This window comes from Mus caroli, unplaced genomic scaffold (assembly GCF_978045245.1).
Source record: "Mus caroli unplaced genomic scaffold, Mus_caroli_1 scaffold_12, whole genome shotgun sequence".
Taxonomy (NCBI): Eukaryota; Metazoa; Chordata; class Mammalia; order Rodentia; family Muridae; genus Mus; species Mus caroli.
The window spans coordinates 27437567-27458248 of record NW_028227267.1 but is presented as its reverse complement, the minus strand read 5'-3'; the positions used below and the strand labels follow the sequence as shown (position 1 = coordinate 27458248).

General features: G+C 42.0%; 1 protein-coding gene across 5 annotated transcripts in view; it reads left to right on the top strand.

Annotated features, from left to right (window-relative positions):
* Window positions 1-383: 383 nt before the first annotated feature.
* Window positions 384-20682, top strand: part of Bmpr1a (bone morphogenetic protein receptor type 1A) — a 90424-nt gene continuing 70125 nt past the window's right edge. For 2 of the 5 annotated variants that reach the window (XM_029468796.2, XM_085828548.1), the window contains exon 1: window positions 384-514. Coding sequence is in view for 1 of the 5 variants with exons in the window: in XM_085828547.1 (XP_085684673.1) it covers window positions 1258-1277 (20 nt within the window). In the remaining 4 variants the exon portion in view is untranslated. Of the gene's footprint in view, window positions 515-1085; window positions 1278-20682 lie in introns of those variants that run through there. The other 3 variants (XM_029468794.2, XM_085828547.1, XM_021181625.3) reach the window with 3 other exon arrangements.

Below are 20682 nucleotides of genomic sequence, written 5' to 3'. Positions count from 1 at the left end.
TTTAAACAATTTCCCAAGAGATTTAAAGTTTTCTCAGAAAAGTGAATTAACAGAACGAATACGAAATATTTGTTGAAATACTTAAACGGAAGAAGTTAGATATTTAACGACTGGTTTAAAGGGGGATTATCTTTTCCTTCTTCATCCACAGGTCACTGAATACTTTTAAGGGCATTTTGCACGGCGAATGAGAGGGGAAAGGAAGAAAAGACAGTTCTTTGCATTTTTCTAAAAGGATGGAATGAGCCTCGGGAGGGTATCCGAGGTCACTCGGCTGAGCCAAAGGTGGATTGAGAGTCGTATTTATAGTTCTCTGACTTCAGTTCAGCCGGCTCCCGCCGCTCCTTATCTTACGCCCGAGGAATTCGCGGGCCCGCGGATCACAAGCAACCCCAGCGGCGGGGCCTCCGGGCCGAAACCAGGCTTTCGCTACGTGATCCGGAGAACGCGTGCACCTCCACGTTCCTCCCGGCGGGCCAGAACCAGAGAGCACCGGGGGACGGGGAAGGGAGGGGTGAGTAATGAATGCAGTGTGCCTTACATCTTTCTTTGCAACCACAACTACGAGACGGGCAACCGATCCCGCACCGGGAGCCTCGGTGCCCTCGGAGCCACCGGGCCGCTTCTCCCGTGCAGCCCGAGCTCCGGCTCTAGAAGGGGTGTGCCCGCATCGTCTACTTCACGCAGCTTTGCCCCAGTGGGCCCCTCCGTCACGCGTGCGGTGGCGGCGTGCGCTGAGGGGCGGCCCCCCTCCCCTCGGCAAACCTGGCGCCCCCGTGCCGGCGGCCGGGCCTCCTTCCCGGCAGAGGGGCGCCGAACTCCACGGGCCCTTCGGGCGCTTCCGCCGAGCTCTCGGCTCGGTTCGTGTCCGGGGCGGGGCCGGCGCCCCGGCGCGGGTGCGCGCAGAGCTGGCGGGCCCTTCCCAGTGCGCGCGCGCCGGAGCCTCTTGCTCGCCCCGGCCGCCCCTCCCCCGCCCCGCGAGCGAGTGAGCGAGCGTCCTCCGCGGCTGAGGCGGCAGAGATTGGAATCTGTTTGCCGGCCGCGCGGAGGAGGAGGAGGAGGAGGAGGAGGGCGGAGGGAGGAGGGAAGGGCGGGGAGGGAGGCTCGAGCTCCCGCGCGTCGGCCCCGCGCGAGACGACGACTGTACGGCCGCGCGAGGGGCGACCGGGCCCGGGCCGCTGCACGCCGAGGGCGGAGGCCGAGCCGGGCCCCGCCGCCCCGCGGCTGTCCGTGCCCGCCCGCGCCGAGCGCCGGAGGATGAGTTTCTCGGGATCCCGGTGAGTTGGCGGGTGGCGGCGGAGTGCGGGTGCGCCGCGGGAGGCCGGCGAAGTTTGGGGGCGACGGTGGCGGCGCAGGGGAGGCCGCATCGCGCCTCCGCGGGGCCTGCGGGAGAGACCCCCCGGCCCCGCGGCCCGGCTCGCCCGCGCTCGCCCTTTTGTTCGCCTTCGCACCACTCCGGGGGACGCTTCTGGAAGCCTTAAATGGGAACGGCGCCCTGCTCCCGCTCCGGAGCTGCGCGGCTGCTGCTGCGGGGACTGGGTCTCGGGACCCTGCCAGAGAACGAGAACGAAGCGTGTTCAGTGCGGGGACGGAGGCCGGGCGAAGTGCTCGGCCCGCCCGCCAACTTGGCTGCGGGAAAGCGCCGGGTTTCCCCCTCCGTCCCTGCGAGTTGGTTCACCTGTTGTTCTGCGCGGCCTCCGCTGCCATGTCTGTTGTGATTCTGCACTTCGATTTCGTAAAACTTTGTGCTGGGTTGCGTTACATCTCCCCCACCCCCGTTTCAGACTCCTAGCGGAAAGATTTGGCAAAGAAAAGGAAAATTAAAAATTAAAAAAAAAAAAAAAACCCAAACCTCCAACGCGGCAGGGAAGAAAAATTAAGAATGCCGTGTGTTAGTCGTGCCTGGCGTTTTTGTGACTTGTAAGTCGTGGTGTGGATCTTTTTCATTTGGTTAAAGAGCTTTCTCTTTTAAACAGCTTACAAACTGTTCTGAGTACATGATACGAACTTAGCACCCGTGTCACGTCATTTACTTCTTAAGATAACCTTGGTTATTGTATTCTTTGTTGCTTTAGAAGAGGAAACCGAGACGCAGAGGTTTAAATAACTTAGATAAGTGAGCCGGGATTGAACCCAGGGACGTCGTATTCAAGAGTATGGCCTTCTTACTAAAGCAAAATTGTGCAAAGACCTAGGAGCGTTGTCTAGTTATTCACGAACTCCTGTGTTGCTTCAGTTGTAAACCGACTTGTGTTTGCTCGTGAGGGGAAATTAAACTTCGAGATAAAATAAAAGGTAATTTAATGCTTATCATTGTTCTCGAACTAAAAGATGTGGAACAAAACTATCTTAGTTTTTTTTTTTTTTTTTTAATTTCAGAACTAAACTATGAACACTTCTTGGGAACCCAGAGTTCATGGAAAACAGATTTAAAATTGGAATGGGTTTTTAATTAAACCTGTACTCTGTTTTATATCCTCGCCCCCCCCCCCCGCCCCCATTCTAGGGGGAGGCCTTTTTAACTTTCCTTCTCCCCAGCCTTTTAAGAGTGAAGAGTTCACTGGTTGCTCTTTGCTTTGGATTTCTTCTCCAATCTATTTTCCTTCTAGAGGACCTCCTCCTCCTTACTAGTTAACATTTTGATTCATTTCCTTTTCTTAGAACCGATTGGGGCATGAATTATCCTCTCTGTTGTTGTTTTTGTTGTTGTTCCTGTTGTATTGATACAGGCTCAGGCTGGCCTTCAAGTGGCTGTAGACCAGGCTGGTATTACGGATTTTTAAAAGTACACATGTACTTAGGATCTTTCAGTTTACAAAAACTTTTCAATAATTTTGCTGTTCTCTCAGGCTGTTATATTTTCTTTTCAAATCATATTAACATTTTGAAGTTTTTTCTTACAAAAGTAATAAATAGTCACTAAAGAGAAATTGCAAAATAGAGCAAAATTGAAGTAAAATTAGAATGCAGTCATCCATAATCCATCCTGTAGAGGCTGCCAGGAGTGGACTTACTTTTCCTGCTCCGACTCTGGTGACCATCCATCGACTTAACTCCTTGTTGACAGGATTTCACATTCACAAAGGAGCTGTAGTTTAGTCAGATCTAAGCACTGTTTTGAGGTCTGCACTTTCTGCTAGGGATACATACCCTCTACAATTTAGCTACATCTCCAGCTGGACTTCTCACCCTTAAAACAGAACCTTGCCATTTCTTCATCAATGTTTTATTGGAGGGATATATACTGTATTCTGACACACTAAGGGTGGGGGGCAACCACACATATTGTCCCTGGACTCGTGGAGCTTAAAGTCTAGTGGGGGAGACATGTGGAAGGATGAGTTCTATATAATTAAGTGTAATTGTGATGATAATTAAAGTGTAGGGTATTATAAAGGCTTACAGTGGAGACCTGGCCTGGTGCTGGTGTTGCTTAGAGAATCTAGGAAGACTTCTCTGAACATGTTACTTTGCATTCTGACATTTGTTAGGGAGAAGAATGAAGTGGGTGAAAAGGGGGCGTCAGTGCCATGGCGACCTTATTCCCCTTTGCCTTCTTTCTACCTCTGTTCTTCCTTTCTCTTAATGATTTCCAGGTCTCACCTTTCCCATCACTTTAAAAAAAATGTTTCTTAGTCCCATGAATTGTTACATTCATTTCTGTGTGTATGCTTGCAGGAGTGAGCCTTTCCTTCTACCATGTGGGTCCTGGGTTCAAGTTCCGGTCCTCAGGCTTGGTTGGTGGCAGGCACCTTGACCTGCTGAGCTGTGTGGCTGGCCCGCCCATGAATTACTGTTCAGATTTTTCTGTCTGATTATTTCTCAAATCCTGATTCGTCTCTGAACTTGAGTCTCTCTGGTGCTTTATGTAAAACACTGTGCTTGGCAATGGAGCTTAGATGAGTTCTTCCCTAGCCCTGGCTGGCTTACAGTGCTCTGTCCCTGCTAATGGAGCAAGCCTAAATTTTTCCCCGGGCCTTCCCATCCAGTCTGTAGGCAACAGCTATACATACTGCTTTCTTTCCTGACACCCTGACTCTTCTTTGTATTCCTGCCAACTCTGATACAAGTCTTAGGTTGTGTTAGTACAGGGATTATAATCGTCATAGAGTCATAGAGTAGCTTTCCTTCTTGCTCTCTTTTCAGGAGCAGTTTGAACTGGGATTGTTGTCCTCGAATGGCTGGCATATACATACATACATAGATACATACATACATAGATACATACATATATATGTGTGTTTACGTGTGTGTGTGTGTATGTGTATGTATGTATATGTGTGTGTGTGTAGGAAGGGGGTTTGTGGAAAAAAATAGTGTTTTTTTTTGTTTTGTTTTGTTTTTTTTTCTTGATTGATTGTGTGCCTTTGTGGGCACATGTGTGGAGGTTACAGGAGACTCCATAGGAATCAGTTCTCTCTACCACATGGGGTCTGGGTATTGAACTCCATTGGGCAGGCTTGGTGGCAAGCACCTTTATCCCCGGGCCACCTCACTAGCCCCAAGTAGTGTTTTGTTTTTGTTTTTTGTTTCTTGTTTTTGTTTTTTATCTTAGGAGTTTAAAACAGCCACATAGAGGTTTCTGGGGCCGGGCTGCAGTCATTGGTAGAGTTCATACTTGTATAGATATGAAGCCCTTGGGTTCAGTCTTCAGTACCAAAGATTATAGGGAGAAAAAAAAAAAAGGAGGCTCTTTTGGGGAAATTTTCTGTATGGATCTGGAATTCATAGAGATTTGGGTTGGAGGAAGATAATCTGGAGTGATTATCATATAGATTGTGTATTTTGACAGCAGGATTGATTGGGTAGTTCTCAAAAGTGACTTTCTTGCAAGCCCAGTGTACATTAAGGGAAGAAAAGCCCTATCCCCACCATATTAAAAAGAAACCTAGAAATGAGTGTGACTGAATCTAGTGGTGTAATTGGATTCTGTCATTTTGGTGGGGTTTTTTGTTTGTTTTGTTTTTTTTGTCAGTACATTTTCTGGCAGAAGAGGGTCACTGGTAACTAACTATGAGCTTACCTGGACCTGCCTACTTTCAGGAGAAAGTTGCATAAATCTAGTTGCATAAATCTGTTTCCTACAGAGATGATTATGCTTGGAGTGTCTGGGCCTTCCTTATATACCCACTTGTTCTCTCAAGATCTTTTCAGCACCACCTGTAGTGGTCCTTCTAGAACCACGTGGAATGGGCCAATGGTAGTTTTCCTAAAGATAGCTCTGGAGAGAGAAGGCTAAATCCATTTGGTTCTTAGCCTTCTAAGGGTAATTCTTTTTAGAATCTGAAGAAATACACACAAAATAATTTTGGAGCAATCTCATGGTTATACTATGGACTTCTTTCCAGGTTCTACTGATATATTTAGCAAAGATCACAAGCAATAGCAGCTTAAGGCCTGAGTAGAGAGGTTGACAGTAAGCAGTTGTCTAACTGTAGTTAGTTAAGATCTACACAGGGGACGTAGCAGGGATCTTACATTAGTGGATAACAAGGAAACCTGGCTTGTCCAGCACACATCTGTCCTCTGAGCCATCCCCAGTGCAGGATGCAGGACCAAATGTGATGTGGAGAGTAAGGATGTTTGTGATGTGTTCAGCAATTTAAAAAAAATTTTTTTTACAATTACGAGAGCAATATATCTAGTATGGATAATTTGAGAACTATAAAAAATTATCCAAAAAGCAGTAAGACTTTGAGTTTCCCATTTGGTGAAAATGTCTGACACTGTTTGTTTCTACTGCAGTGTAGCGCTGCAGTCTTGGATATCACAAGAACCTGTTGGAATCTGTTGGTTTCTTGTCTCAAAAGTGAAAGAGAACATGTGAACGCTCAGGTCATTTTCCTATTGCAGAGAAAGAAAGGAAAGGAAGAGGGCTCATCTTGATGTGAACCTGAGTTCTAGGAAGGGATCCACGTGCCAGAGGGACAGAACCTACCCCCACGAGTTGTCCTTTTACCTCCATGAGTGTAGTGCACTGCCCCTCAATGTAGTAAAAACAAAACAAAACAAAACAAACAAACAAAAAAAGGAAGGAAGAAAACTTCCATGACTCCAGTGCAGAGCAGTTAGTTGCAGATATTGCTAATTATGCTTTGGGTCCTGATGTGGCATTGCTGGATTTCTGACTTTTGCCAGAAAAGCCACTCATTTAGCCTTGGCAGTGTTTCCAAGTAAGAATGGCTTATGACCAGTGATGTTCTCTTGGTGAAGAAAAAGTACTTACAGATTACTGAAATCGTTTTACTCATCATTTGTCCTTGTTAAGTGTTTTTCTTTGCCTTATTAGCTTACAGTACAAAATCTAAATCATCCAAGACTGCCTTTCTCTGGCCCAGTCTGCATTTCCTTAGGCGTTTACTTCCTACTATTTTGTTGTTAACCTAAGTCACCTAAATATTACCTTTCTAGATTTGTGTTTTGAATCTTGAGGTTTGTATTGATTGTTGCAGTACCCCTTGCCATGTGTGGTTGTTAGCCATTTGAAATCTGGCTAGTCTGAATTATGCCATAAAGTATAAATTACAGTACATACCAGCTACTATAATAGTGCAAAAATGTAAAATAACCATGTTTTCAAAGTGTTGATTACATACTGAAATATTATTTTGGATACATTGGGTTAAAGAAATTACTATTTAATGGGTTTTGTTATGTTTTTTGATTTTTGTGTTTTTGAAGCAAATTCTCCCTATGTGGCTTACAGTATCCCTGAACTCTGAGCTCACAGGCCTGTTGGCTCAGTTTTCTGAATGCTGAGATTATAGGTGTATGCTATTGCACCTGCCCCACCCCCCTTAAAATCCCTTTCTTTACCTATTAGAAGTTATATATCTGTGCCTAAGATGAAGTAGGGTGATATAATGAGATATTCTGTAATCCTTCCTCACCTCCCATTACAGGCATAGGGATTAGTGTCATTTTCTTTTTTTCCTATCCCAAAATAGGCCAATTAAACATTTTTTCTGTTTCCATTGACGATGTGTGGGTACTTATTTTATGTCAATACATTTTGATTTCTTTTCTTTCAAAATAATTGATTCGATTTTGTGGATATGCTTGGACTTTATTTGCTTTTGGGACAGGGCCATGCTGTATAGCAGTGGCTGGCTTTTTGAACAAGTGGCTTTCCTCCAGTCTCTGTACTCAGTGATAGGATTGCATGCAGGTGTTCACCATTATGCCTGGCTCACCAGTCCCATATTGTTTAATGGTGAAATTGTTTCCAGTTTTTTCTCTTGTGTTTTAAGTAGTACTGTCTGTCTTTGTGAGACTATTTTGTAGAATAAATTATTACATAAGCATCTTCTCTAAGAGAAGGTGTGCAAACTTCATAGAAGTACTTACTTAGTCTGTTAGATCCTGAGAGTCTGTATCCTAGTCGACAGTGTTTCTGTGTTCTTCCTTGTGGCAGGTCTCGGTCTGTTTTCACTTTTCTAGTCTGCCAGCTCAAAGGGGCTTCTGCCACATTGCTGTGCTGGGAGTTATTAGCTTCCTGGTGGACGAATTTTGTTCTAAAATATTTTGTATTGCTAACAGTGTAAATGAAATACCTTGTACAAAGAAAGTGCACACATATTTGGTTCTGTTAATGGCAGTAGGCTCCAAAATATGCTTCTGTGTCAAAAAAATTACTTTGACCTGAAGGCATTTGCAAACGGAATTTTATCCTAAACTCCTTTCCTTCCTGAAGCAGAGCTTTCCAGAAGAACTCACTTGTCATAGGCTTTTAAGCTCCTCTAGGTACTCCGATGGGTGGAAAGCTCTTCCTTTTGGAATTGTGAATAAATTAGGGAAGATTGACTCTTACTAAACATATAAACAGTCATGGCTAAAAATCCAGATCTCCACTTACGGATCCTAAAAGTTACTTGTTATGCTCTTTCTGTCGCTTGGGTTTCCTTGGTAAGAAGTATCTTACCCGTGGCTATCCTCCAGTCTCAGTCCTGAGCGATATGATCACATCCAGGTGTTTACCATCAAGCCAGGCTCATCAGTTCGGTATTGATTAATGGTAAAATTGTTTCCAGCCTTTTTCTCTTGAATTATAAATCTGTCTTACTCTTGTGAGATAGATTCTAATGAAGGTGGTGTGTGTGCAAGTTTAATGCTGAAAATCTAGTTGCTGAAACTAAAGAAAGCAGAGGAAACCTTTTCTCTTTAGTAATGGCTAAATTCATTCCTAGTCCAAACAACAAAGTAGAGATAAGAAAAGAGAAGTTTCTCTAAAAATACTTTAAAATAATATTATTTAGAAAAATATAAAAATGCTTTAAACATGAGTAAAATTGCTTTAAACTGAATTTTCCAAAATCTGTTCTCCAAAACGAAAGATTTGTTAAGTGTCGTTGAGTGTTCTATTAGATGTATTTCTCCACAGTCTTCCCCTTAGCATATATTCTGTAGCTGTAACACTATTTTTTAAATGAGTGGCGTAATAACTCGGACCTAATTGTATGGCATCTTTGCTCTTCTTAAATTTATTTTCATCTCAATTTGGCTGAAAGAGTAAATTGATTGTCCAGGTTTTTCTGATCATATCATTGAGGAGGAATGAAAAGTCATTTAAGTTAAATTTCTTGTAGATTTTATTCTTATTTTGTGTGTTTGTCTGAATGTATGTCTGCACCATAAATGTGTGCTGCTCACACAGGCCAGAGAGGATGTTATCCCTGGGATTGAATAAAACGGGTTTCTCTCTCCAGGCCATTATCAATTGCAAATAGCTTCTTAGTTAGGGCTGAGATTCTGTGCCCACTTAGCCTTCTCTGTGCTGAGATTTTTATCTGGTTTGAATTTGTGTAGGTTTTGTGCTTGCTGTCTGAGTTCATTTGTGCATCAGTCCTGTTATTTCTGGAAAATACTGTTTCCTTGGAGTAGTTCACCTTCTCTGCCTCTTAAGTGTCATTCTGTTACTTCCTTTTTTTCCCCCCCGAGACAGGGTTTCTCTGTGTAGCCCTGGCTGTCCTGGAATTCACTCTGTTGACCAGGCTGGCCTCGAACTCAGATATCTACCTGCCTCTGCCTCCCAAGTGCTGGGATTTTAGGTGTGAGCCACCACTGCCCGGCCATTCTGCCTCTTCTTCTGCATAGGTTCTTTAGCCTTGAGAGGAGGAGGAGGAGCCATTTAGGGCTGAGTACTTGAAAGTCTCTCACTCTCATCACATTGGTTGTGAGTCTCTATGTTAGTGTAAAAAGGAGTTTCTCTGATTAGGGTTCAGCAGTGCACTGATCTATTGGTATAGCAAAACATTATCAGGAGTCCTTTTATTGGTATAATCATTAGATTTTTTTCCCCTGAGGGTCTGTGAACTATCTAGTCTTAGGTTCTTTTTCTCATTAACCGTGTCAGGTATGGTTCTATCACATTGATCAGGCTTAAATCCAATCAGGTGGTAGTTGGTTACTCGTGGAACATTTGTGCCATTATTGTATTAGTGCGTATTTTGAGGCAGGTTGATATTGTAGCTTGTAGGTTTTGTAGCTGGGTGAGGTTGATGACTACTTCTCTCTTTCAGAAGCATGTCTATTGTAAAAGTGAAGCCACCAGTTGAGTGCTAGCGCTGTTTCTCAATGTTTGATGACATAGGTATGTGGTGAAGAGTAACTGACAGCATTGGCAGCATCCTGTAACGTGTGTGTGTGTGGGGGTGATCTAAGGGACCCCGTTAGCCTATACCTTAAAAAGATGTAACCCATTCTTGATCCTGGGATTTTTATTTGATATAATATGGTGTCTAGTTGGGGCATTACGTCCCCCATTAAATGATAAGTAACTCCATTTAAATATCATTTATATATTTGCATATAATATGTGCGTATGAATGCTTCTACAGGAGTAGGTTTCCATAAAAAAGTTTAATTAAAAAAATAAATCTGGTTAGGTGTTCTGTTTTGGTAAATATTGCTGAATGAATCCAGCGTTCTCATGAACTTTTCACGAAAAAAAAAAAAGCTGCTGGAGAGGGAGCAAAAGTAGTAAGAAAAGGTTGAATAGAAGTATTCTACTTGTTACTTATTGGAAAATGCAGGGAATTAAAGTTAGAGCCTCATACATACTAGGCAGGCTTTCTGCCACTGACCTGTATCCCCAGCCCATGGAAGTACTTTATGTGGGAAGACAGGCAGGAGTAGGAACTCCCCTTTTCTTAGGGTCCTACTAAAGACACGTGTACACCAAGTTCCATTTTATTTTTCTGTATGAAGCTATAATGCTGTCATTCACAATCTTTTGGTCTTTTCAGTGTTGTTTCTAAGTGTGTTCTGATTCTCTATATAATCTTAGCATGAGATGTATTTTCATTTTGCTTCAGTTTTAAAATGTAATGTAAAAGAATGTTAATATAGGATATTAAGCCAAATATGGAATTGTATATCAACTTGAGATATACTAAATAGTACTTAACATTTTCTTACTGTGAGATCATGAGATCATTACTGTGAGTCCTACATATGAATCTCTTTAAATCCCACAAGTGTCTGTGATGTAGGTGCTGTTACCAGTTCCTTTGACTGGTGAGGAAACGGAATATGCAAAGGTTAGTTAATCTTCAAGAGCTACACAACTATAACATGGTAGGAATTTCTGACTCACTTTAGAGTCCTTGCATATTTTTTTAAAAAGTCACATATCAGAAGCTGATCTTGAACTTCTGATCTACCACTGTCTTCCAAGTGCTGAGTTTATAGATATGAATTGCTATGACCATTCTTATTTGTGATTATTTAAAAATTTTTATATTTTATGTGTATGAATAGTTTGCATGTATGTATGTGCACTGCATGTGTGCCTGGAGCCTCCCTGGCCAACCGAGGTATCAGATCCCCTAGAACTGGTGGTGTAGACGGCTGTGAGCTACCATGTGGGTGCTTCGGACTAAGCGGGGGTCCTCCAGAAGGCGAGGGTTTGTAATTACTGAGCCTTTCTCTAGTGCCCCCTACTTTATATTTACTTGTGTGTGTGTCAGTGTCTGTGTACAGATGTGCACATTTGTGCTGGTACCTGAAGAGAGTGTCAGGTCTCCAGAGTTAATAGGTGTTTGTGATTTACCTGACCTGGGTGCTGGGATATGAATCCTGGTCCCCTCAGAGAGCCATATAGATTTTTTTTTTTCTCAAAACAGGTCTTTGAAAACAATGTTTTTTTGTTTTTTGTTTTTTGTTTGTTTGTTTGTTTTTGCATGTATGAGTGTTTTGCCTACATGTATGTCTATACCACATGCATGTCTTGCTGCCCAAGAAGGCAGAAGAGGGTGTTAGATCTTCTGGGACAGGAGTGATCAGATGACAGTGAGCTGCCATGTGGGTGCTGGGAATCTGGGTCCCCTGGAGCAGCCAGTGAGTATAACTACTGAGCCATCTCCGCAGCCTGCAAAGCAGATGAGGCTAACAGAACAGTCGGGAGCATAGGAAAGCCATGAGAAAAACAGAACTCCTCATGCTCCTACTCACGACCAACACCTGTAAATATAAATAGACAGACTTTAAGTTGAAATCATTACCGAATGTTGCTCTCATAAACTTAAGATTTTGAACACATAAGCTGTTCTTGATTATTGAACCTAAAATTAAAGAAACTTCAGAGTTAGGGATAGTGTGTAAATACAAAGTTTGAAGATGTTACTGGGTTATATGCAGTTATGTCCTCCCCTACATTCTTGCTGTTGTTGTTGTTCTTTTTGGTTTGTCATCTTTTCTGAGACAGGGTTTCTCTGTGTAGCCCTAGCTGTTCCAGGATTTACTCTATAGAACAGGCTCCCTTCAAATTCACAGAGATCCACCTGCCTCTGCCTGTTGAGTGCTCGGATTAAAGGCCTGAGCCACCACCGAAATGTATAGCCCTTGTTGCACTTGAACTGGAGATCTTCCTGCCTCCACCTCCTTCAGCAAATCTTTCCTGCCTGCATCACCAAACTGGCCTGTTGGAAGGTAAGACCCAAACTTGAAGGAGGTAAAAACCAGATGGTGTCAAAAAGCTAGAACCTCTAGCCCAAAGAACATAGTCCTAGCGTCTGCTGGGTCCCTGTGCATACCGTACGCATGGGTTCTCTTGCAGAAATAGCATTTTTTTAAAAAAGAAAACTATGTCTGAGATACATTAAGTATATATTCATATCAGTAACTGTGGTAAGTTCATTTTTACCTTTCAATGTATGTTTAATTCATCTTTAAGTATACTTCTGTTTCCTAGGAGTCATTCAGATTTTTTTTTTTCTAAAAATAACAGCACTTTTAGGGCATTAAATTTAGATTTCCAGCTTGTATCATCAGTGCTGAATCGATATATCATGAGATTACACATCAGGAGCTGGTACTGACAGGTGATACTGTTGCATACTGCTTTATCCCTCAGGAGTCCAGGATGAGCTTGGACCTTGGACCAAGATTGGTTGTAAGAAAGCATGAGAAAACTTTAGGTAACTCAGTAGCTGGGAAAGGTATACTTTGTAATGGGCAGACTTTTAAAAACTAAGACTTCAAAGAAATTTATGATTTTTATATTACACTGATTTAAGGAAAAAAAAAAAGAGAGAAGCTAGTCAATTAGGCTAGCAAAATCAGATAAAGACAGTTGAGAGAGAAAGAGGAGACTCCAGTCAATTAAAACATGTGTTAGATCTCTAGACTAAAGCTACCCAAGGGTTGAAGGGTAATTTTACATTTCGAAACTATAGTATCGTTTACACTGTATTAGTAAGGAAGACCAGTTTAGTTCAAGACAAAAAAAAAAGTAAATAAAATTGAGTATGAGTATTAGCCCCTACTGGTTGCTCTCTCCCTCTCTCCCTCTCCCCCATTCTCAAACCTCCCTTCCTCTCTCCCTCCCTCCTTCCTTCATTTCTCTTGGGTTTTCGAGACAGGGTTTCTTTGTGTAGCTTTGGCTGTCCCGGAACTCGCTCTGTAGACCAGGCTAGCCTCGAACTAAGAGATCCACCTGCCTTTGCCTCTAAAAATGTTGGGATTAAAAGCATGTGTCACCACTGCTGGGCTATGAGTGCATCTTTAATGCCATTGTTACTAATAGAGGCTTTAGCTATTGGAATATTAGAAGCTAAAGAAAAGGTATAAGGCTGAAGAGATTGCTTAGTGGTTAATAGCATTTATTGCTCTTCACAACCACCTGTAACTTCAGCCTCAGAAGGATCTGATACCTCTAGCCTCCATGGGTTTTAAAAGTGTGTGTGAGTGTGTCTTTTTTTTTTTTTTTTTGAGGGGAAAGTCAAGAGTGTATAGAGAGTATACTATTTACCAATGTATTTTGCCAGGTATACAGTGTACCTAAGAAAAATCAAGATGGCCAACTGAGAAACTACTATTAGGTGACTGGACTATGAATATAGTGAACAGGTTTCCTATAGGCCAGCAATAGCTGGTTGGGACTTTCACCAGTTGCTTCATTTGCTACTTGTGCCTGCTGCTCTTTGTCCTACTGGGCAGTTTCCATCGCAGACATGCTTTGAATGGTGAGAGCACTCTGGAAGGTAAAGCTTTCAGTTTCCTGCTTACCTCTGCAGAAAAAAATCCGTTGTTTTGAAGGGTCAGTGACAAAGTCTGGTTGCTTTTTGAGTGCACTTAGAGAGCCAAACCTATACTCCGGTGCCCATCAGTATAAAAACAAACTTAAAAGAAGTTTATAGTCAGAGGGCATGTAGCACTGAGTAGCCTGGAATCTGGAAGGTGGAAGCCCTGTTGTCCTGCTAGAAGAATTTGAAAAAGTATATTAAGAGAAATTGAAAGAGGCTTTCTCTAAAGTTAGCGTAAGGGGGAAAAAAGTAATATGGGGGCTAAAGAGTTAAATAAGAGCTGCTCTTCTAGAAAATGGGATTTTTTTTTTCCCCTAGCACCCACCATCTAGCTTAAAACTGCCTGTAACTCCAGCCCAGGGGATCTAATGCCACCTTCTTACCTCCAAGGCTACCTTCTCAAACGATTCATACAATTAAAACCACGAACCCATTGTCTTTGATTAATGATCTCTACAGCTGCACTTACTTGCTTTAAACTTTAAAGTGAGCTATCCTCATTTGCTTTGGTTTGCTGCATTCTGAAACCACCCTCTCATTTTTTTTTTTAAATTTATTTATTTATTATATGTAAGTACAGTGTAGCTGTCTTCAGACACTCCAGAATAGGGCATCAGATTTCGTTATGGATGGTTGTGAGCCACCATGTGGTTGCTGGGATTTGAACTCTCAACCTTTGGAAGAGCAGTCGGTGTCTTAACCACTGAGTTATCTTGCCAGCCCCACCCTCTCATTTTAACATATCAAACAAAAACCATGGCTTTAAAAATCTTACACTGTCAGATGTTATTCCTTGTAATTTTCCATTGACCCTTGGTTCCTCTATTCTGTGAAGAATGTGTCTTGTTGTGAAGAATGTGTCTTGTATGGCTTCCTGTCTCCAATGCGACCTTTTCCTAATTTCCCTAGGTAGGTGCTTCTTGCATCACTTCTATGACCTTTCTCTAGCTTCTGGTGCCTTATCTCAGCCAACTATACTGATCCCTTAGGTCAATTATATTATAACAATAGCACAATTGTAATTTCTTCAGTCATTTCATTTTTGGACATCATGCCCTTTGGCTCTTGCACTCTAGTATTAACAGTCCTCTGCCTCTCTGAAATCACTGATGGTTATCCTCTCTGTTCCCCAGCACATGGTGTGGAGTGAACCACATTTGCTTTTAGCGAGTACTCAGTACTCCATTGAGCCTTAGCCTCATCCCATCCCTCATTCTCATATTCCACAGGACAGTTCTCATCTGAATACCAACACACTATGATTTATCTCTCCTTAAAAACAACTTTTCTGGCTGTAGCTACTTAACTTTTAGCTGTCTGCTCTCTACTCTGAAGGTTTCACTTTGCCACTTTCTCTTTCTGGTCTGCCAGAAATAAACCTTGACCAATTGCTCCCTGAAAAGCCAACAAAAACCCAAATAACAGTAACAAAACAAACATAAAACCATTCCTGGGATTCTACTTTCTCCTCTCGTTGTTGCTTATTCTTTTTTCCTGTGACCCCATCCCTAAAGAAATATCTGTAGTTTTGATGTATGTATGTATGGAAGATGTATGTATGCATTGAGTGGGCAGGACAATAACCAGAGTATTGCCGCAGCCTGTACTTGTGAGTTTGTCTCCTCCTCTTTACTCACGAGCCAACCTGAATCAGGTTTTGGTCCCAGCCTCCTGCTAAACAACCATTGAGAAAGCATCGATTCTCATCCTGGAACTGTCGATTTACTAACAGTTTCCTCTTGAAAGGCTAGGCTCCAGGACAGTATACTTGCAAGGGTCCAGTCTGTAAACCTCGGTACTCATTTTTTTGGTAATTTTATTTGACATCATGACTTTAATGACTTATATTTTAATCTATGACCTGAACACTTTGAAAATGCTGCCTTACTTCACTTGGATGTTTACTAAGCAATTAAAATAGATCTCTCTGGGCCTGCAGAGTTGGCTCATTCGTGAAGAGTATTGATCGCTCTTCTAGAGGACCCAAGTTCACTTCTCAGCACCTGCATGGTGGCTGACAGCTACCTGTGACTCCAGTTCCGGAGGTTCTGACACTGTCTTCTGACCTCCTAGTGTACCAGGCATGCATGTGGTACACATACATATATGCAGGCAAAAGAATTATACATATAAAATAAAAATGAGTAAATCTAAAAAAGATTTAAAACACAGCTTTTTCTAAAACAAACTTTGGTCCCTCCCGAGTCAGTGACTTAAGGAACCAAACTATGGTGACCTCAACATTGTAGAAATCTTTCAGCTTTCAATAGTACTATCAGGATTTAAAGCCCCCCTCCCCGCCTTCTTGTGCTGGGGATTGAATCCAGGGTCTTTCAGAGTACATTAACTTCTGCACCCTAAGCTTCATACGTGCTCCTTCTATGCTTATCCTTCATTTGAAGCAGTTTCTCGGCTTCTCCTCCATCATAGCCTTTTTAATTCTATGGAAGAAAGCAGTATTTCTTTCTCCTATTTCCTGCTCTTCTCTGGGTACATTTTGACCTCTTGTAGAAAAACTTTAAGATGAAAAAACTCTCTACAGGACAAAGTTAGTACAATAGGAAATCCAATCACAGAAAAATAAAGGTAGCCCTCTACTGCATAATATACTGAATAATGAATTCAAAATGACCTAAGAGCTAAGCCATAAAAATTCCTAGAAGAAAAGCATGGTAGAAATCTTTGGGTTTGAATTAGGCAGTGGTTTCTTAGATACAGCATTAGCACCATTAAAAAGTAGACAAACCTGGATTATATCAAAATTAGAACTTGTTACACCACAACTATACTATCAAGAGACTGAAGAGACAAACCACAGAATGAATGGGAAAAATATTTGCAAACTTTGTATATGGTGAGGGAATTACATCCAGGTTATATAAAGAACACTGCTCAATAACTCACTTTAAAAAAAAAACCACAAATTTAAAAATAAACTAAAGTTTCTGAAAATCTTCAAAAAGATAAACAAATGATCAGTCAGGTCTTAAAATTTCACTCATTAGAGAAGTGCAGATCAAGAATCATTTCTTGTCTACTAGGTTGTCTATATTTGAAAGTATAGGTAAGGAGTTGGAGATTTAAATGGGAATCTGGACACTAAGAAAGTAGGTTGTTCCAGTCACCTTGGAAACAGTAGCTTGCTTGTTTGTTTGCTCGGCCCTCCTTCTCTTCTCTTCTCTTTCTTTCTTTCTCTTTCCATTTTTTTGTTTTTGTTTTTTGTTTTCAAGGTAGGGTTTCTCAGTGTAGCTTAAGCTGTCCTGAAACTTGATCAGAGAGATCCACCTGTCTCTGCCTCCCCTGTGCTGAGATGAAAGGGCTGCAGCCAGCAACTTCTGTAAGGAAATAAAGGAAAAACCTCAAACATAGAGTTGCCCTGCAACCTAGCAGTTTCATATATTGGGATGCACCCAAGAGAATGCAAGTCACACTTTAACACACAAGCCTACATGTGAGCCCTAGGGCTTGTGTTTGAGGCCTGGACTACATTGTAAGACCTGTCATGAAGTAAAACAGAAATTGTTGAGGGAAAGTTCAAAACTTCATTCATAACTACCAAGTGTTAGAAACAGCCTCGATATTACCTAATGAATAAATTTGATCTTTCTCTGGGCAATAAAACAGCACCTATGAAGAATGAAATACCAACTTGATGCTACAATGAGGACTAACTTGAAAACATCCTGCAGGGACTAGTAATGTAGTAGCTCAGTTGGCAGAGTGCTTGCTCAGCGTGCATGAGCCTCTCTGCATTCCACTCTAGCCTCTCTGAAACCAACCTGGAAATGCATGTCTTCCCAGTACTCGGGAGGTGGAGGCATGAGGCTCAGAAGTTAAAGTCTTCATCGGTTTCAGAGTAAGTTCAGAGCCAGCCTAGACTAGCTAATCCTCACCCGAAAGAAAAACAGTGAGTACGTCCTTCACAAGAGACCACATGTTTGAGTTCATTTAAAGAAATTAGAAGAAAAAACATAGCCTTTCTGGGGTGCCAGTGGTGGGGAAGCTGAGTAGGACTGTGATTTTGTTTTGATGGGGTGAGAATGTTCTGGAATTAGTAGTGGTCTTTTTGTTGTATCTACTTAGAGTTATCAAAGGGGGGATTTTATAGTATCTGAATTTTGTTTCCAAAAATGAAACAAAATCTTAATCTTCAAAATGGTTGGAGAGATGGCTTAGCAGTTAAGCTTTTTTTTTTTTCTTTTAATTTTAACAAAACTGAGGAAATGTTCAAGTCCATTCTTCAGCAATATATTGTTAGCTGCTAAAAATTAAAAATATTTTGGTGCTGAGGTATAGTTCAGTGGCAAATGGAAGGGTTCGATCCTTGGCAACAACAAATATTTAATGGTGAATCATGATAACATTTTCAGTGCATAACTTAGAAGAGATTTTGAAAGGGTTTTTTTTTTTTTCCTTCTTTTTTTTTTCTTTTTGGTTTTTCAAGACAGGGTTTCTCTGAGTAGTAGCCTTGGCTGTCCTGGGTCTCATTTTATAAACTAAGAGGAGAACAATCCAGGGGAGACCTGTGGCCTCACACTCACATGGCCACACAGGTAAGTGTGTGTGCACATGCATTTGCTCATGCATACGCTCAAACCAGCAGACACCACCACGAGCACCACCTAAGTCGGAGCTTAGATAGGGTTTGCAGTTGAATACACAAATGAAAAAGTTGAGGCCAGCGATGCTCAGATATTTGGAATTCTATTTAAGTCGTGTAACCTTAACCTCAGGTTTTCCATCTGTAAAAACAGTGGTAGAGCTCAGAGCTCTCGGGAGAATTCAGCTCAGGTAAGAGAAGTGTCTAGCCGAGAACCTGCCGTCTGTGCTAGTCAGTGCTTCTCAAGTGACTTCTGTCTGCTGCTGTGTACGTGGGCTAGGACTTACTCCTGTCTGAAGGAGTTAGTAGCATAACTACGGCAGCAAAGTAAAGTAACCAATGTCTGAGACTAGCCCCACTTTCCTTTCTTTTCTTCTTTCCCCCCTTCCTCTTCATATTCCCCTCCCTTCTCTTCCTTCCTTTCTTTTTCGTTTTGTTTTGTTTGAGATAGGGTTTCTTTGTGTAGCCCTGGCTGTACTGGAACTCTATTTATCAACCAGGCTGTCTTCCAACTCAGAGGCAGGCCTCAAACCTATCAGCCTCCCCCTACTTCCCAAGTGCTGGGATTAAAGGTGTGAACCACCATGCCTAACTCCTCTTCTCTTTTTAGTGCTGGGGATTGAATTTGCAATATTTGGATTTGAATCCTATCTTTGTTACTTTTTAGCTGTGTGACTTTGCAGAATCACTTAAATGCTGTTTTACGCTCAGTTCCCCCATGTGTTAATGTAATAATAGCAGTGTGGAAGCTAAGGACTAGCTTACTCACTTTGTTGTATCTATCACTCTTCCTTGGCCAATATTCTTTGAACTACATTCACTGTTGAACGTTCTGCTCATTAATTCCATTCCCACACTGTTATGCAAATGCTTGCTATCTTTGTTTTTTGAGTTCATTCTTCTTTTTTTAAACATGTTTTTAAAAAATATTTATTATTTATATGTAAGTACACTGTAGGTGTCTTCAGACATACCAGTAGAGGGCGTCAGATGTCATTACAGATGGTTGTAAACCACCATGTGGTTGCTGGGATTTGAACTCAGGACCTTTGGAAGAACAGTCAGTGCTCTTAACCGCTGAGCCATCTCTCCAGCCCCAAGTTCATTCTTCTTGATTGTCACTTCACATCTTTTTTTTTTTTTTTTTTCCAGCCATGCTATGTGTTTTTAGGCACTTAAAAAGGTTCTTTTACAAAAGGAATATTGACTCCCACTTTGGGCCCATAAGATACCTAAACAGAGGGTAAAGCCCCTAGGCTTTTTATCCCCTCTGCCCTCATGTTGAGTCTCCTTTACTTCAAGTCAGCCTCCGGCCTGACTGCACAGGCATAATACTCACTAAGGATGTAGTGTCAACCTCTCCTATCTCATCCTACTTTATGGCAAAAAGCATAGCTCTGTCACTGTCCTAAGGCTGCAGTCACCTAGGATGCCAGTTTTTGCACACCTTGTAGGACATTTCTTCATGCTAGGGAGGGAGGGGTTGTGTTGGATCATCTCCTAAGAAGCAGTTTGTCCTCTTAAATAATAATAATGGACCACTTTGCAGTGCCAGAGCTGAATCAGTAATCACTGGCACTGACTGCTCATTTGTGCCCCTCTGCTCCTTGCTCCAGTGCCTCCCCACTTTAAACCTAAGGCTCATGTCAATTCCCCAAGGAAGAATTGGATCATTGAAACCGTTTGCTTCTCTTCCCAACACATTGACTAGATGTCTGCTTTTAGTCATTGCTTGCCTCTTTAATTAGTATGTTGAATGACTGACTGAACCTCTTGTGTCTGCTTGAGCCAGTTACATTCCTTGATATATTCATCCCCCCCCCCGCCCCCACACAGAGACAGGCAGAGAGTGTGAGCTCACAGTGTGGAAAGGCAAAGGAATTCTGTGCTTTGCTATTTCAGGGTGTGTATTTGGTAGGAATGGGATAGCAAAGTTTCAAAAGCAGATCATTGGCCCAGAATATCACTAAGCAACAAAATGACATTCTGTTAAATAATCAGTTCTTGGCCTTGTGCCATGTTTGTGAACCACATTTTAATTTTTATTTTATTTGGAGAGAGGCAACACTTCTGACTTTCTGAATAATATATTTTCTCAATTGACAGATTTTTTAAAAAATATACTGCAAGACAATAGTTAAATACAGAACAGCCAATTAGTAGTCTGATTGGTTTGTTAGTTTTCTATGTGCATTCTGGTTTAGAGTATAAACATACTGCGACAGTTCCATAGGGGAGTCCACATGGGCCTCATCAGTCTTGATGGAGATGTCTTCAGAGGTTGTTCCTTTTTGGAAGCGCTAAGAGACTGAAGTAGTTCTATACCTTTTCCAGACTTTAGAGACTGCCACATTGCTTGCCCTGTGACCTGCTGCTTGCTTATCTTCATAGTCAGCAAGCTCAACTCTCAGACCTTTTCTTCCCATTCTGTTCCCAGAGTCAGAAAAGGTATTCCTACTTTTGGGAACTCAAGCTATTAGATGGGTAATCTCCCCATCTCAAATTTTGTGGTCACATTTGCCGTCTGTTTTGCCATTTTAAGTAACATGTTCACAGGTT